The following is an 18602-nucleotide window of genomic DNA, read 5'->3' as shown; positions in this document are numbered from 1 at the left end:
CTTGCAGATGTTCTTGAGCAGCAGAGGAGTTGGGGGAACCTTGGGACAGTTCCCCAAATGTCTCGGACACTGAAACCTGCAGTTTATTTCACTGGTTTTCATCCTGCGTTCTGAATACAATGGTTTCTGTTCCTGAGGCCAGCTGAGAAATAGAACCTGTGGAGCACATTCCTTTTTACCATTAGACACACCCTAGGAATATATCGATGGGGAGTTGAAGAAGATTAGCAGGTGGAGGAGAAGAGGCCGGGCGGTAGACTGTTTATTTTTACCTGCTTATTTATTTGTTCATTCCTTCATTCATTCATTTGTGTCTGCTTGTTCTGAAATCCACATTTTTGGTCAGCGCAATTTGGCATGCAAATATATGCGGTAAATAAATGGAGTTTCAAGCATACATATGGAGATTTGGGGGTTTGTACCGAGCCCTCAGTTTCTTAAAGACGCTTATACTGTATTACGTTCTTACAATATTTTACTTGAGCTAAACATAAACATTTAAAAACTTTATGATTAATTACATTCGGCTTCAGTGACTTACAGAAACTTGGGAAGATTCCCCGCAGATGTCTTCAGACACCGAAACTGGCAGTTCATTTGACTCATTTTCATCCTGAGTCCTCAGGTATCCAGGCTTGTCCCTCCTGGTTCCTCCGGGAACTTTGGTTGGTGTCCAGGGTTATCTGAGGTTAATGAGAGGACACCAGGCTGTCCACGCAGTGCCTGACACAGCGGGAATGGCTGCTTGGGTAAAATCCCTAAAATCCCGGTGGGTGTGACTGGAAAGAAGGCTTCCTGGTTGATGGCGATTTGTCTATGGACATGCAGGGATCCGAAGAGATGCAGATGGACGACATGTTGGGAAGCCGGGATATGGTCTAGTCTTTTCCGTTGAATTTTGGTTCAGTGACTTTGTGTGTTTCAGGGAGTGGCAAATAGAGGAAATATGTTGTTCTTTAGAAATAGGAATGTCGCCGATCACGTACACTCCTGGACCTGAGAGGTGTTTTCTCTTTGCTCAGTGTCTTTGCAATAAGTGGGTGACAGTGGATTTGCATCAGTCAGTTTCCATCCTCTGTCCCTTTCTGTGCTGACACATCTGTGACTCGCCTGCAGAGAGCCCGGCTAGTCCAGAGTACAGTGTGAGCTCCCTGATGGTTGCAAAAATGAGGTCCACGTGGCTTAGACGCCATATTTCCCAGGAAGTAGGGGTTCCTTGAGGAAAAACTCACATGGCAGGATGCCAGCTCCAAGGACAGGTGAGTGTGTGGTGCCTGGATAGATTCTGGCTGAGGCAGAGGAAACGCTGGGGGGCAGGGAGCTGGTGCTCTGGAGGGGCCCCTCTGGGCCCCTGGGGACAGGTGGGAGAATGGGGTCGGATTGGAATGAAGTCTCCAGGCTTTAAATATGAAATCCATCTTGTTTTTCCTGGGGAGGTTGGGGGTCACCACCCCGAGAAATGTCCAGAGTCTGTCCTTCCATCCACAGATTGATTATGGAGAGAGAAAAGAAAGCTGTTGAGAAGAAATCACTTGTGAAATTGCTCACGCTTTTAAGTATCTCCTCTCCCACCCAGGATACGTGTAGTGGGGGTTTGAATAAGAGACGAAGGTGTTGCACAGATACACCAGTGAGAAAGAAAGCCAGACTGTTTTAGAGAGTTGAAGTTTTCTTTAGGAGTTCTTTTCTTTCTTTTTTTTTTTTTCCTTTGAATTCACATATCAATTAAATGGTTTGGTTCCCAAAATCATCAGTAGGATGTTTTCTGCATCTTACCCTGCTTCTAAATTTGCACATTTGATAGTAAGGAAAAATCCTTTTGTAAGTCAGCATGGAACGTGCTAGATGTCCAGAAAGATTTCCATTGGCACAGTCACCAAATGGCCCGTGTGCTCCCCAGCAGTCTGGCTGGGGTCACTGCAGAGGACGGTGGTGTCCGCCGTGGGGGCGGCTTCCCCGAGCGTCACTGCAGAAGACACGCTCTCTGAAATGAGAAGAGAGGAGCACATCCAGTGGGACATAAATTTTAGGTGCTGTCATGATGCCAAGTGAGTCCGTTCCACTCCAGCATCTGACAACATCGGAAAGGATGTGAGCATCCAAATGAACATAGAAAATCTGGGTTACATTGTAACAAGCAAGTTAATGTTCATCTTCGGAAAAATCGCACTCCTTCATTAGATGAGACGTGCTATTCTTCCTTAATTAGAGAGAACAAATATTTCCTGTAGGGAAAATATAATTATAGCTTTGGAGCGTTCTGCAGGCTGGTTTAAAAAAGAAACCCATGTCAGCATTTTGGATAATCTGTACTGGGTCTGAAGACTGTCTCAGGGAATGGCAGAGAGGGCTGATCTCTACCTTGGTGCTCTGAAATGAAAATACAGTGGATTAATGGGGTCAACTGGATATATGGCTTAAGTTTATTGGGGAATTCGCCTTAGTTTTGTTCTGCTAAGAATTCAGTTCATAAACTATTAATTTTGAATATACACGTACATGTTTGTTGGATTTCTAAGGATTTTAAGTAGAAAGTAATATCTTTCCTGTTTATATAGAATTTGTAGGCAAGTTTGTTGTGATTACCCATTTATCTCTCTTTGATGCAATCAGGTAGCACTTAATGTACTTATGAAATGTCGTAGTGTCTTTTTTTAGGTCAGGGTCTCATTTGAGAATCCGGCGAATGGCATAAACACACACACACACACACACACACACACACACACACACACACACACAGAGTCCCTCACATAATTCCTGGGGATTAATAGACCTCACCCAGCAAAACAAAATCTATGTGCCTGGGCTGTAATAATTTCTTAATTTGTTGATTAAAGAAATGAAAAAATTTAATACCTTCAGTGTGGTTCCTAGTCCCCTGGTAGTTCTTGAGGATTTTTAAGTCAAATTTTTTTTGGTAATGATTTTGTTGAGATTTTTTTTTTAACTAAAAATTTATCTTTTAAAATATTAGTTGAAATCCATGATTTCTTAAAAAAACATACCCTGAGGTACCTTCTAATAGGTGAGTAACAATTTTAAAAACACTAATAGGACAGTAAGCATGTGAATCTATTCTGGAAGATTAGGTATCCTAGATTCAATATTTAGCTGTAACTAAGTATTTGTCAAGGATCTCTCGTCCGTCAGTGACAGGGAGTCAGAAAGTTGGTGTACGAGGTACTAGGGGGCCTGAATGCAGCTGAGGGCAGAGCATCTTTATGCTGCATTGCAGGCCAGCCGTTAAAAATCTCTTTTGGATTACAGTTCAGACCTGCCCTGTTTGTACAGATCATCTCTGCTTAGTCCCATCTGTAGGGTGTTGGTTTGCTTTCTATGAGGGGGATTTGTTATGACTTCCGCACCTGCTCCGTCTGTTCTACACGATGCATAAACCTAAATTCCAAGCAGGGGTGTGTGTGATTATATTGTTCTACATTGTTCTTAAATTATTTAACCAGAAGACCTTTTTTTTTTTTTTCTTTCTTTTAAATGTCAGGTGCAACCTATGACTTTTTAAAAGGACTTGTAAAAGGCTATGGGATGTAGCCATAATGTTTATAAATGGTTCTTAGGGAAGTTTAATTTGTTTTATCTTTCGCAAGGAAACAAGGTCAGTTTGGGGAGAGTGAGTCTTTGAGCTACAAGTTGGAAGATTAATCTTCTCCAGAGTGGCAGCCATGGGGAGCATCCTGGGTGGTGAGAATTGTCCATCCCTGGGGCTTGAAAATCTCAAAAGGTTCCAACAGTGTCATGACCATGCCACGCTACCCACAGAGAGGTCGCCTCTGCTTTGGCGGAGGGTTTGCCATCATTCCCTCCAACTGGAGGCTTACAATAGGCTGTGCCTTCCTCCTTCCTGAGTCCGATGAGTAGGAAAGATTTTACTGAAAACAAGGAACATGAATTTTGAGAACATCTGCGCTCCACCAGCCCCCGCCCAAGTATGGAAGAGAACTTGTACGATTATCACCTGGCTCCAGATTTAAATGTTTTCTGCTCTTTGGGACTACCGACTAGATGATCCGTAGGGATTCTCAACAGTGTGGGGTGGGACAGGGCTTAGTGACCATTGCAGAGCAAAGGAATATTAAAAATAATTTAAATCTCTGTGCCAAACTACACACATCTTCCCCATAACACTCAAGGAATCACAGGGAAATTTTGAAATGCCCCTCTGTTTTTGTTGTTGTTGTTTTTTTTTTTTTTTGAGGATGAAATAAGTGATAGAAATGGTGATAGGAAAGTGGAATAAGAAGAAAATGTCTAGAAAGTAAATGTTTTTTCACTGTTATTTTGATAAATTGGTAATTTCCCTAAGAAAACATCTGACCATATGATCTGTTGAAACTCACTTGAGAATCCTAAGTAAAACCTCATTCTCTCTCTTTCTCATTTGTTATGTATTTTATGAATTCCTGTTAAAGTTCAAAAAAGGTCACAGAGATTAGCTGTCTTCCTTTACGGACACAAAACTGGGAACAAAGTGAAACTCGCTTCGGAAGTAAGGATTGAAGGTATAAATGAACCGATTAAAAACCAAATGTTTACTTACTAGTTTCAGTTTTCTCCCTTAATTTATTGAAATGATTATAGAGATACAAAGTCTTTGATGGATATTACAAATCAAAAAGATATCTGCAAGAAAGATAATCTAAAATTCTAGACCATCAGTTCATCAGTAATTAAGCGTTGGTACGATGATATTTTGTACATTACTTTATCAATTACAATGTAAAGTACTTAATTCTTAAAAAATGACCTTATATTATTAATTCTCAAATGTCTTACAGAAATACTCAAACACCTGCTGTGCATTTGTGGGAAAATGAAAATAGACTTATCCTGGTTTTTTTTTTCCCACTGAACATACGATATCTTTCTTCATTAACGGTCTTTTCTTGGAGGTGGGGGCAGATGTACTAATCAAGAAAAGTGCAGAGGGGTATAGCCAAGTCACTCACTCACCTACTATCTAGCGTTAACACTGCTAACATTTGCCACTTCTGTTTCAGATTCTTATTAACATAGAAGAAAGAGGAAATTGCTGCTGAAAGCTCAAGTTCCTTTTGTTTACCAACATAGATCCATTTCTCCCCTTCCACCCCAGAGATACTGATGTCATCAATTTGGTATAAATTTCCCACAATTTGTTTTTTGATTTGTTTAGGTGTTGTGTTTTTTTTTTTTTTTTTATTACAAATCTATAACATTGTGAGTCATTAAGAATTGAAGAAATGCTATCACACAGTACATTTATGCAGCATTTCCCTTTTTAAATCCACACGGCTTTTGAGAGTTATCTGTATTGATACAGAAAGAGCTAATTCAGTCTTTTTAACTGCTGCATTAATGCCCTTCATTGAAAAAAACCACAATATTCTCATCTCTTTCCCTTTCAAGGGACACTTAAGTATCTTTTCTTTTCTTAATTATACACAGTATTGGATCCTTGTACATATCTCCTGAGATACATGTCTAGAATTTTCCTCTGGGTATATATTTAGTGGCAGGATCGTAGGGAGAGCATTAATTTGCATTTCCCTGATTACGAGTGAGGCTGAACGTGGCAGCTTCTGCCCCATCCCCTGGTGATGTGCACGGAGAGATGTGCAGTGAAATTTGTTCAGTGGTGCTCAGTTGTCGGACTTTAGGACCCTATCATGGATGTCCTTCTCCTACTTCAAAGTCATCTTACAGTTTCCTCCTAAAACCCTTAGGTTTCAATACATCAGGAACTTCTGTTTATATGAAGCATTCATATAATGTTATATTTTTAGTCAAATATTCCATGGTCCCTACCCTCAGTTATCCCCAATTATTAGAAATGTTTTTTCACCCCTCCTGATTTTTAATCTATTTCACTAAAACTGTATCAGTAATATATTGTTTTAATACGTAAGTTCTCATAATAACTTTTTATTTTCTAACTTGTTTTGGTTATCCCTGGGTCTTTATTTTTGCATATGAATTTTATAATTACTTCGACTCAGTCCGTAAAAAAGTTCTTTGGGGATTTTGACTGGAAATACATTTATAGATTAATATGAGGAGAATTGGCTTCTTTAGATTATTGATTCTTTTCTTCCATAAATATGATCTATATTTCTATTTATTCATGGTTTTTTTCCTTAAATAATGTTTGTATTTTTTTATCAATTTCTTGAACATTTTTATTTTATTTTTTTCTATGTACTTTGTACTTTTTATTGTCATTTATATATCACATTTTAATTTGTTTATTGGGACTTTCAATCTTGCGTTTCATATGTTGATCTTCTATCTAGAAACCCTGCTGACTTTTCTTATTAGTTCTAATAATTTTCCTGTGGAATATCTTACTATTTTCTAATGTAAATGATCATAATCACCTTTTTTCTCTTGTCTCTCATGTCTCTTATTTCTTCTTCTTCTTTTATTGCTTTGGCTAGCACTGCCAGTACAATATTGATAATTTGTGGTGATAGTGTATATTCTTCTCTTGTTTCCAAATTAATGTAATATCTCTAAATATTTGCCATTAGGTAATCTGTTTAGTTAGGGTTCCAGGAGATAATCTTTCCTGATTGTTTTCAATCAAGGATGCTAGGTTTTATATGTTTTTTCCTCTACATATTAAGATTACTGTAACTCCTTTTTTTTTTTTTTTTTGCTCATGTGGCAATTATATTGATGTGGATTTTTTTATGTTGAATAATTCCTTTATAATGTGAACTCTGTTTGGTCATGATGTCCTAGATTCAGTTTTCTAGTCTTTATTAAGAATGTTTACATTTACTTTCGTTAGTGAGAAGAGATTCTATTTGTTTTCTTGCGCAATCCTTTGTTGTCAGGTTTATGTGAAAGAGTAAATTGGGTAGCTTTATCTGATTCCTCCTGTCTAAACTGGTTTGTGCTAAATGAGGATGATAGGTGCCTTGAATGTCTGGTGCAAGTCTTTCTAAAATCTTTTGGGGAGGTGGAGGTGGATTGCCCTTTGAATACTAATTATTTCATAGTTTATAGGTCTAATCAGATTGTTTTGTTTCTTTGTTGGGTCATTTATATTTTCTAAAAATTGTCCACTTTAATAATTTAGATGTATCCACTGATTGAATCATAGCTTTGTTTTATAATCCTTCACTCTCTCCTGTAGCTGTAGTTTGATAATTTTTTGATGTTCCTGGTATTTATGTCTTTACCCCAATATCACTGATGAATCTTGCTTGAAATTTGCATGTAAGAATTATTTATCTTAAAAAATCATTTTTCCCCATTTCTCACATTAATGTTATTCCTTTTACTAAGTCCTGAAGTTTCCTTATATCCCTGTTTCAACTTTCTTTGAATTTTGCTCTTTTTTTCCCCCCTGACTTCCTGAGTGGAATGTTTGTCTCTTATGTTTTGATGATTTTTGCTGACCCTGAGTCTATAAGGTATCTCCCAAGGACCTAGCATCTTCCAGACGCTTACTATGTAATGCTCCCTTTGTTGTTTAGTTCTAAATATTTTGTCTTTATGCTGTTTCACAGATAAAATAACAAACAGTTTGTCAGAAAAAATAAATTTGACACACCATGTTTTTCCCTCCCTCATCCAAACTGGGGAGGTTTTTTTTTTCCCCATTAAATAATGAGATTTCTTTGATTCTTATGAATATAGTCTATGAGTGACTTCTATTTCTGTATAGACTTATTTAAATCATAGTGCTATTGCCATGACAACCAAAACTACACAATTTAGCAAAATATCTGAGACAAACCTGCTTTCTAAATAATTCTCCTTCTGCTCCATTTCCTTACCAAAACACCCATATGTATAATGATTTCCTGAAGAGCTAGGAACTTTTTCTCTGTAATTGTACATTTGTTTTTCATTATTTTTTGAGATCCATTTTTTTTTCAAATAGAAGGATCAAGAGGAATGAAAACTATTCAAATTTTACTAAGGCATCATGTATATTAAAGTGCTCAGCAATAATTTTAAATTACCACATAATAAATACAAAATAACGTTTAAAATTTTACTACCCTTGTTATAAAAATTACCAGATGCTACGGACATAATGGTTAAATTTAAATATTAATCATGATAATGTGATAAATTGTTTCAAGAATAGTGCAGTTTATTGAACCAATAAATAACTATGTACTTTTCCCTTAAGTACATGTTTTCAGGAGATGGAAGAAAAAAGAGATTTGTCATAACTATGAGAATATGACATTTTTAGTATCAAACAGGAGTTGTTTTTCCTTTTTGATAATAACTATAGTATGATTTGCAAATATTATTGGAGACCCAAATATATTCCACAAAATGTGTAAGAAATTCAGTGATTTATAAGGCTAATAAAAAAACCTTCTAGCATTCTATTTCTCAAGCTCTTTCTTGAGCCCAGATTGTAGAGGCTAAAGCTTGTATATTTTATACAAAGGATAAAATTCATTGCATCGCTAGCCATGCCCACTCTCTTGTTTCATTTCTAACTGGGGAAATGCACTTGGCCTCTTTTCAACCCTCTGATAACCTGTCCTGCTCAACAGAGTTAACCAAATCTGTATTTATTATGCTCCTCTGTGCCTGTCATTTGAGCATCGTGGCAGGTCTACCCGACTAAATAATACTGCAGTGTTCAGAAACGAGAGCAGAATGTCATATTCTGGCTCCTGGTGACCCAGCCTCAACGTGCAGAGAACACCAGGGAGGAAATATCAGCACCACCATTTCAATAGCGTTTGCTTTTTTCTGTTATAATTCTCTAATCAAGGAGGATGTGCTTTTCGACATTTTTAGTTTTTGTTGGCTCCGTGCTTTAACTTTTCTCGCTTCACACACCATCTTATTAAAAATACGTTTCTGGGCGCCTGGGTGGCCCAGTTGGTTAAGCGGCTGCCTTCAGCTCAGGTTGTGATCTCAGGGTCCTGGGATCGAGCCCCACGTCGGGCTCCTTCCTCAGCGGGGAGCCTGCTTCTCCCTCTCCCTCTGCCTGCCAGTCCACCTGCTTGTGCTCTCCCTCTCTCTATCTCTATCAAATAAATAAATAAAATCTTTAAAAAAAATAAAAATACATTCCAAGCCTGGCTTCTGTGCAGATATGATACGTGATAAAGGTGCACTCATTAAAAAAAAGAAAGAAAAAATGACACAATTATCAAGGTTATCATTTTTTGGATATTACCTATAAATGAGCTGGGCTTTGAGCTGAGGATTATTGCAGTTAATCCTGACATTAGGCATGAGGTAGGTATGGTGGTCTCCCTATTTTAGATAAAGAAACTGGAATTCAGAGAGGTTTAGTAAGTGTCCTTTGTCACACAGCCTGGAAGTGATGGACTTAAGGTATGAACCCCAGTAGGTCAAGATAGAAACCTGAGTTTTTCCCAAAACCTCTCCCACATTGAAGACTGTCAGCAGAGTGATAAGAAAGCATAGTTTGAAAACTAAATTTTTAAATTAACCTTTTGAAATATAGAGGACTTCTTTTTATTTATTTGTCAGAGAGAGCACAAGCAGGGAGAGTGGAAGGCAGAGGGAGAGGCAGGCTCCCTGCTGAGCAAGGAGCCCAATATGGGACTCGATCTCAGGGTCCTGGGATCGTGACCTGAGCCACAAGCAGACGCTTAACCAACTGAGCCACCCAGGTGTCCCAATTTCTTTATTTCTAATAAAATTGTTATTTAAGTTTTAAAATATCTGTGTATGAACATGTTCCCAAGAGCAAGGTTGTTCTCTGCTTTTTTTGTATCTGGGCTTTTAACATCCTGCACAGTGCTTGCAAAATGAGGTATTCTGTATATATTCACTGAAAAGGTGGATGAACTCATAAATAATTTAGTTAGAAGCCCCTCTCAAGAGAAGAGGCTCTCGTAGATTTTGCAAAGACGGTCCCAGTTCTTTATGCTTCTCTGCGTCCCTGACTTTCAACACTTCTCTTATCCAGAGTTAGGTCTATTTCCCCTCCCTTTGCATTTGAGCTCCTCTTATGACTTGCTCTAGCCCAGAAGATACAGTAAGAACGATGATGCACCAGTTCTGAGCCCTGATGTGAATCTGTGTTCTCAGATCCCGGTCCCTGCCGTGTGCCTAAGTCCGGGCGAGCTCTGAATCGGCCCTCCCCTACACAAATGAGGCCAAAATGCATCAAATTCAGTGAATCCTTGAGTCTTACTAGAACTTGTAGTACCATCATCAATAGGTGAATTTTAAAACCTACAGATCGCTTGCGCCTGTAAATACTCATACTCATGACCTTGGTTAGCTTACCTCTTCCAGTGGCTCCGCCCTACCAAGTCCAAGCCCCAGAGAAGGACGAGGTCCCCACTGACAGTCTAGACTCCTGGCGTGCACCTCCTGGCACCTGTCCATCCGTTCGCATAGGACAGTTCACACACAGGGGGACCCCTTTCCCACAATGAGTCATCAGAGTTTGAAGATCACAAACATTGCAGGTGAAGGACTTTGATGGCGTCTGGAACTACTCCCACCTGATCTCCTTGGATTACCCACCCTTACTGGGAATCCTGACTTGGCTCTGCCTTCCAGGCCAGACTCACCTAATGGGGTTTCACACCGCTTGAGTTTCCCTGCGTTTTGTCCCGAGCACTCTCTGACTGACCCTGGGCATGTATCCGACTCACCATCGCCCCCGTGAGCCCTAGGCTTATTAAAAGACAAAATGTGTGCTACAAACACATCTTCAGAGCTCACTGTCCTTTCAAGCCTGTCCTCTCTTTGAGGGGCATGGACCCGTTTGTGGTGTGCATCTCCCGAACCCCACTGGGTCTCACAATCTCCTACCAACCGACACAGACTGAAAGGGGAGAAGTATCCGTCTTCTTGATTTAAGACTGGAAGAAGCATTTCCTTGAAAAGACAAATCAGCTACAGAATTTCTGCATCCTCAAGGAGGTTTTTATTTTGACACTTGTCAATTTAGAAAAGATAGTCCAAATACAATGATAACAGGAGCCCACCATAGAGGCATATGGCTTTAATACTTCTTGTTATTGTATGGTGTATAGGATGATGTAGCTGCTCACCGACTCTGAGAGCACAGGGCTAAACCCAAGGAACCTACAGCTGTGTTGATTTCATGTAGTTACTTCGCTTTGCTTTTTCAAAAAGCTTTCAGGCATGGTGTGTTCCCTTGGTTGATGCGTGCTCTGAAGGAAATCCATCACCCTCCTTATACCAACGTACATCAACAGGAAGGAGCTTTCCCGGGATTCTCCCTGACTCAGTTATTCAGAGAATTGGTATTTTTGTTGGAGGGGCTAAAGTCACGGGTCCGAACGCATCCCCAAGAAATGCAACTCTGCTTTGACAGAGCAGTAGGTCTTTGCCAAGGGAGTCAGCAGATAAGGGAGGGAGGGAGATAGAAATCTCAAATGTAAATGAAAACAATAATGGGATAAATACGACTAATTATATTCAAGTGCTTGAAGAATATATTTCCATCTCTTCCTTAACCTCTGGGCCACTCAAGCCTTTGTAATTGTCTTCCCTACCGATGTCTCTATATTAATAAACAGGACTTGAGCCTCCTAGAGCAGCCAGAGTTTACCAGGAGAAGGGACACTGTTCTAGCTTCGCGTTGGCCTTGGCAGCAACGAGGAAAACATCCATCTGAACATTACTCGTTTGACAAACATTCACCTAGTAACCTCTCTGTCCTCACACATAGTCATGATCCTCATGCACCCACTTCTTTCCTGTCCTACTGAAGTAGAACATAGCCAAAGTGCACATATTCTATATACAGCTCAGTAGATTTGACCCATGCAACGTGTCTGTGTGACCTGTACACGGGATTGGTGGGTAGGATCTCTGCAGCACTCTGGCAGGCATCTGTCATGCCCGTTTACCGTTTTGGGTTTTTTTCTCCTCAATATTGGGTAGGAGAGGGGCATCCACAATGTTGAGTACAGCAGTGGTTCCTTCTTATTCTATCCCTGAGGAGTATTCCTCTGTAAACACATGTCTGGACAGAGCACTCTGACTTACTTGTTCTACTGTTGGTGGGCACTTGGGGTGTCTCTGGTTTTTGACTATATGAATAAAGCCGCCGCGGACATTCTTCTGCATGTCTTTAAGTGGACACATGCCTTCGTCCACCCTGATTCGTGCCCACGAGCTGAACTTGCGGGTCATTCAATGGGCTTGTGTTTAGCTTTCATAGATGAAGCCAAACCATGTTCCAGATTTCAAATGTAAGCTACCCTCAGCAAGGTCTGAGGGTTCTAGTTGCTCCATATTCAATACATATAGTTTTTATCTGGCTCTTTTCATTATAACTATCTATCCATATTTCTATTTTTCCTAACCATCGCTTTTTATGACTGTTGAATACTTGGAACAACGATGCCATAATTTGCTTAAATTGTCTGCTTTTGTTCTGATATGAGGGTTGTTTCAGACTAGGAATGTGAAAGTTCATATGAACTATTACTTATGGCCTTAAGTAAATTATATGGTGGGTTGATCTTTGTTTTGAACGATGCTTCTGGTAACAAAACATACATCTGTGTCACTGTGACAAATGCAGCTTATAAAAAAGGACATATGTTCATTAACAGTAGTAAGTGTTGATGCTTTTCAGCTGTGAGTGGGAGCTTTCGCTGATAAGGAGGGTTTCAGTGAACTTGTATTATTTCTACTCTTAAATACACTTGCAGAGGGTTCCTTTCCTGGCTCCCAGAGGCTTGAATTAGACTTGGTTCTCAGACCAGCAGGTGACAGCGGGTTTAGGTGGTTGATTCACAGGGCTTACAGGCGTGGGGCTAGGGTTAGACAGCCTGCGTTCCAGTCCTGGATCTGTCTAATGCCAATGTGTGCCCTTGGGCAATTTAAACCTTCACTGTCCTGGCTCAGTATTCTCCTCTGTAAAATGGGGTGGGGGGAATCATTGTACGTACCTCATAAGGTAGTTGTTAGGGCTAAACGAAATAAGGCATTTCAAATGTTCTAATGGTGCTTGGCACACACTCCTCCCTAAGACGGTAGCTCCGAGTTTTACCCTCACCCCAAGTCTTTCTTGTATATCCAGTCTAATTAACTGCAATTTTCACCTCAAGAGGTCTCGGCTTTTTACTTCCTAACTTCCCTTTCCGGTGGGAAGGAGCGTGAAGAAGGGCTGCATTTCAGAGCCACGTTGGTGTGTGTGTGGTGTCACTAGGTGAGAAGGGGGCGGACAGTTGCTTTGGTAACATCACCCCCACCCGTCACCCAGCTTCTAGTTCAGCTTGTCAGCAACCGCAAACTCTTTCCCAAATTTCTGACATGTTTGCAAAAAATGATAAGCCTCACGCACTTTTCTTCGGTCAAAGACTAAAAGGGAGAAACTCCCAAAAGTATGCACCCTGGAGTGCCCCTTCTGTGTCTTCTCACAACCTCGAGAAAACCCTGCAAGATTCAGACAAGCTACGGCACTGGCAGAATCAGCCTGCACGATGAGACACCTTGCCCATTATGTTAAGTAAATTCTTCAGCATGTTGGTGCTAGACTTGGTGGAGGCCATCGCATGGCCAGCATCTTCAGGGACTTTGCACCAATACCTTCCGTGAAAGTGCATCTGACCCCGAGGGCAGGGTGTCTGGACAGCGGGATCGCTCTAGTTTGCTGTGCTTTTGTATTTCAGTCTTACCCCATCTGGGCTCCTGCAGGTCAGCGATCAACCAAAGAGGCTGATTCACCTCTGGCTCCATCTAAACACGTTGTGCCAGGCGGGATTCAACTATTTCCTGAACTGACTAAATGTTTAGGCAACTGTCTGATTCATCTCCTTGCCCAGGGATGATCCAGGACAAAAGCAGACATGCGCATCCCACTGGACCTCTCTGCCCCAATAAAATTAGCGCGTCCATGTTTCAAGATAGACATTCTCTTTAATTTGGACCTTCCTGCCTTCCCATTCTAACACACGTCAAAGGCAAAAACAACACCAGACAATTGCCATGGCATTTAATCTTTTGTCTGATATAAAAGGTGTTGCATTTTACTAATGAGTAAGTGCAAGTGAGCCGGTTTTGTGAACCCTCCGGAAAGTCATCAGTGGAATTCTTAGGCCGAATACGAACAGACCATCTCATTAATATGTTAATTTTGCCTGTGGGATTGAATCCTAGTGGATCTGATGACCTCTGTCAGCTCCTTGCTAGAAACTGGATGTTGGGTTAAATGCTTGTGTAATGCAAGTCACAATACCAGTAAGAGAAATGCCCGCAATGCTGAGTGCCACACAGCATGGGCATTCTGCTGGCTGCAAGTCCTTATGACCCTTCCACCAACATAGCTGTTGTAATAATGGACACGGACTTCATTCAGTCCTGGGTGATGAAAGAGATTTTTAGAAAAAAATGGACACGTTAGATTTGTCGATAGTTGCAAAATTAATCCTTAAAATGCATTCATTTTCCCCCCTGACATTGGTTTGGTTTGTCTTTTCTTCTTATTTTGTAACCAGATAGAGTTTGGAATCCAGCATCTGTGAAATATGGGGAAAATCATTAAAAGGGAGCGCTCTTTCAACCACATTTATGCTATTCTAAATTGCCAATTAATCATCGACTTTCCCCAGTCTGAACCGGAATATTTAACACGTGCGCTCGCCCAGACATGCCTGGGGGCCCGGCATCCTTCCTCTGCTTGCCACACGAAGCCACCATCCTCACGAGAAGGGGAAGGACACCAGTAGTGTGACATCGTGTCACCCACAGCTCTTGCCCTTTTTCTTAACTTCCCACAACATGATGGGCCGTACGTATGGGGCCACTGTTGCCCAGGTCGGCTGGGAATCAGGCAAGGAGTCAAGGTCCGAGTGGGAGATTCTGGTATAAGTTGGCGGGAAACATCTGTACTGGCCTTCAGCCACAACCCTGCTCTCTCTCCCCAGCCCCGGGCTCCCTGCTGCTCAGTGGGTTGCAGGAAAACCAGACGCCCTTCTCTGCCCTCCCTGCTGGGCTCCACGTTCCTCTCTCTGCCCTGAGGTCATTGTCCCTTTCCCCACCAACTCAGGAAGTGCCCAAAAGGTGTTCCCTCATGTATTTTTTAAAAACAAAGGTTAATACCCAGTATAGAACACTTTAAAATTAAGAAATCACCTCGAGATCTAGCATCCAAGACATCTACTGCCGACATGTGCTTTACTTTTTTCTGTGTCATGGGTTTACTTTTTAACAGGGGTGCAGTTATACTATGTTACCGTAAGTGTACAAAGGGTATAAATTTTGTTTCCAGCTTAGTTTTTTTAAGCTTTTGTTGTTCAAGAACACTTCCCATGCCATCACAGCGTCTTTATCAAGATCAGTTAAACACTAACTGGTTATAAAAATACAGAAACCTTAGAAAAAAAGAGAACAGTAAGAAGAAGTAAACAAAAGCATTTCTGTCTCCTCTTCTTGGGCTGACTATAGTTTTCTTGAGGTCTTCTGAATATATAATTGGGGTTATTCTTTATATAGAACTTATATATTGCATTCTATTAACTTGATAGATTCACTAAATTAATCCATCATAGGATGCATGCTATTTAATTAATCATGTCTTTAGTGTGGGATATCTGCTATTTCTTTCTGTTGTTACTATAATTAAGATAAGGACGAACATCCTTGTTTGTAAATCTTTAATTGCATTTCTGATAATCATTTTAGTATAGGTTCCTGTATATGGAAATACTGGTTCAAATGATACGAACTTTTCAAAGCTTTATGCTGCATAACCAAATTGTTTTTTAAGAAGACTCTACCAATGTTATTTATTTATTTATTTATTTTTTAATTAAGTAAACTCTACCCCCAGCATGGGGCTCGAACTCATGACCTGAGATTAAGAGTCTCATGCTCTACTGACTGAGCCAGCCAGGCACCCCAAGAATCTACCAGTTTAAACTACCCAAAAAAGTGTATAGGAATATCTTTCTCATCGTCATTTTTAAAATTTTATTTGTTTAGTATCTGTAATCAGATTGACATTTATAATCTGCCCAAGCAACTTGCAGGGGCGCCTGGCTGGCTCAGTCAGTTGAGCGTCCAACTTTTCATTTCGGCTCAGCTCATGATCTCAGGGTCGTGGGATGGAGCCCCCTCCCCTCCTCTAAAATAAACAAATAAATAAATTAATTAATTAAAATCTTTAGGAGAAAGACAAGCAACTGTCTACCAGCGATTGTCCTAGCACTGTATTTACATCGCTTCTAATTGTAACAGCCATCCAGCTGGACAAATATTACTTGCTGTCTCAGTTTTATAGATGATGAAACTGCAATGCAGAAAATTGAAGTAATAAGTTGCCCAAAGCTGTCCACCTAAAAAGTGTCTGAACCAGGATTCTTGCCTGAGACTGAGCAACTCCAAAACCTGACAAGCTTTGTCACCAAGCTCCTACAAAAGAAACAATGCAGCTCATTACATGGAAAACACACACACACACACACACACACACACACACACCCTAAACAAAACAACGTCTCATGTTACACCTCAGCACCATCACCACTGAGTGATGAGCATCATGCGGGCATCTCCTTGTGCACATTGTGAAGTCACCAGGGTGGAAGGAGGCACACGTGGACCAAGAGATTGGAAAACATCTATGAAACTGAATGAGAAAACACATTTTATTTTTTTAAATTTTATTATGTTATGTTAATCACCATACAATACGTCATTAGTTTTTGATGTGGTGGCCCACGATCCGTTGTTTTTGTATAACACCCAGTGCTCCATCTTAAAATAATAGTCACCTCTCATTGTTTTGTTTTATTTATACAACTTATCCTGCAAAGAATTTGGTATTTGTGTCATCATACTTTGAAACATTTTCCTTTGATTTCTCTCAGAACTGAAAGCAGAAAAAATGATCACATTTGTTTTCTTGTGCATTTTTATAGTTTCTTGCTATAACATTTTATCTCTCTAATCCATATCGAGTTTATTTGGGCATACAGGGGAAGGTACAAAGCTCACTATTTTTTCTCCTAAAAAATTAAATCAGTTACCTAGTGGCACCCACTCGATGACTCTGCTGCTTTGTATTTTCTGCCATGTGAAATGTATATGAAATCTATATATAAAATGCTCTCCTTCCTGCTTAGGAAGCTGCTATTTGTACCATCTACAAGAAGTAATCTTAGAGAAAGGACATCATAGAATCATTACCTTTTTAAAAAGAAACTGGTCATTTGAGTGACATATTACAGACCCTAAAATATTATGGTAAGGCACTGCTAGGGAGCACCAAATACAGGTACAAAAAGAGAGTTGGGTGTCAGTTGCGCAGGTTGGACCAAACGAGTGGGGAGCAAACCACGAAAGTGTCTGCATCAGCCAGGACAGTGGTATTGAAACAATCCCTAATGATGACAGACCGTCACCCCCACCGGCAGAAAAATCAGGACAAGAGTCAGGTCCTGCTGCAGCTCTAGAGCTGCAATGTGGGAGGGCTGGGTGTGTGCCTACCAGGGGACCAGCGTTCCAGAATCATCTGGGGCTCTCTTTGTAAGAAGCCTCTTCACACCCTTTCCCCGTGTGTGCTTCCCCCATTCCCCGCAGAATCCAGGCTGTCGGGGCTCCCGCCACCCTCCGGGTTTCCTGCCCCCTTTCCTCACTCACTCTGAGGTTCCGTGTCTGTGGCCGGACCTCGCAAGACGGCTGCAGAGGGCAGGAGAGAGAGTTTACATCGAAAGCAGGGGTATCATGAGGTACTCCCATTGCTTGCTTCCAAGTTGACGCCCAAGTATCATGTTCTTCATTTTCCTGTATTTATAAGAATTTCTTTAGGAAGATCATAACATAATTTTTGCAGGTCTAAGTGTGCTTGCTCACTGATTCTTTGTTTACTTTCAGCCCACAGACTTTGGATATTGGAATACTGGACATCTTCGGTTTTGAGGAATTTCAAAAGAATGAATTTGAACAAGTAAGTGGGTTTCTTTTGAAACTTTATAAACTCTCATGTGTTTTTTCCGACTAATAAGTGAATTCTTTAATTCAATAGAGACTGTTTGCATAATGACTTGCAAATACAGAATTAAATTAAGTATTTTGCTATCCTGTTTTAAAATTTACATCCCTGGTTCATGGACATATTCATCCGTATTATGTGGTCTGCAAACAACTGGCATGATCATTTTTTTTTTTTTAAACAAAAGCACTTGTTTTTAAAGATAGAGGATACTATTTCAACCAGGTTAGAGAGATGGAGGGCATCACTGTGTGAAATCAGGGCAAAGGTCTTTAGAAACCTTGGCCAAAAATCAGAACAGAAACACTCCATTATGCTAAATACTGTTATTTGTAGGAATTGTCTTTATTCATACACATTCATACAAACAACTATCAAAAACTCGTAAAAATAGATTCAAGAGGCCCTGATTATTTTTAATCCATTTATAGTTTAGGGCACTCTGAAAAATGCTAGTTCTTTTTTTAAGGATCTCCATAGTAATGTATGAATCCATTTAATCGAAGTAAGTGTATCTAAAAACTGAGCGTTAAAGAAGAGAGTAGAAATAGAACTTGTCCCAGCCAGCAGAGAAGGGGAGGCGAGCCTATGCAGAGAGAGGTACAGAGGGGAAGAGAGAAAACCAGGCCGGGTTACCGCATGGGAAGACTCCCAGCCGTGC

The 18602-nt window shown here is 40.4% G+C and overlaps 1 protein-coding gene across 1 annotated transcript in view; it reads left to right on the top strand.

Moving 5' to 3' along the window:
- Positions 1 to 18602, top strand: part of MYO16 (myosin XVI) — a 475554-nt gene that overhangs the window by 265871 nt on the left and 191081 nt on the right. The window contains exon 21 of the mRNA XM_027590435.2: positions 17824 to 17896. Coding sequence (XP_027446236.2) covers positions 17824 to 17896 — 73 coding nt within the window. The remainder of the gene's footprint in view (positions 1 to 17823; positions 17897 to 18602) is intronic.

This window comes from Zalophus californianus, chromosome 3, assembly GCF_009762305.2.
Source record: "Zalophus californianus isolate mZalCal1 chromosome 3, mZalCal1.pri.v2, whole genome shotgun sequence".
Lineage (NCBI taxonomy): Eukaryota > Metazoa > Chordata > Mammalia > Carnivora > Otariidae > Zalophus > Zalophus californianus.
The sequence above is the reverse complement of the archived record's forward strand: the minus strand, read 5'-3'. Positions and strand labels throughout refer to the sequence as shown.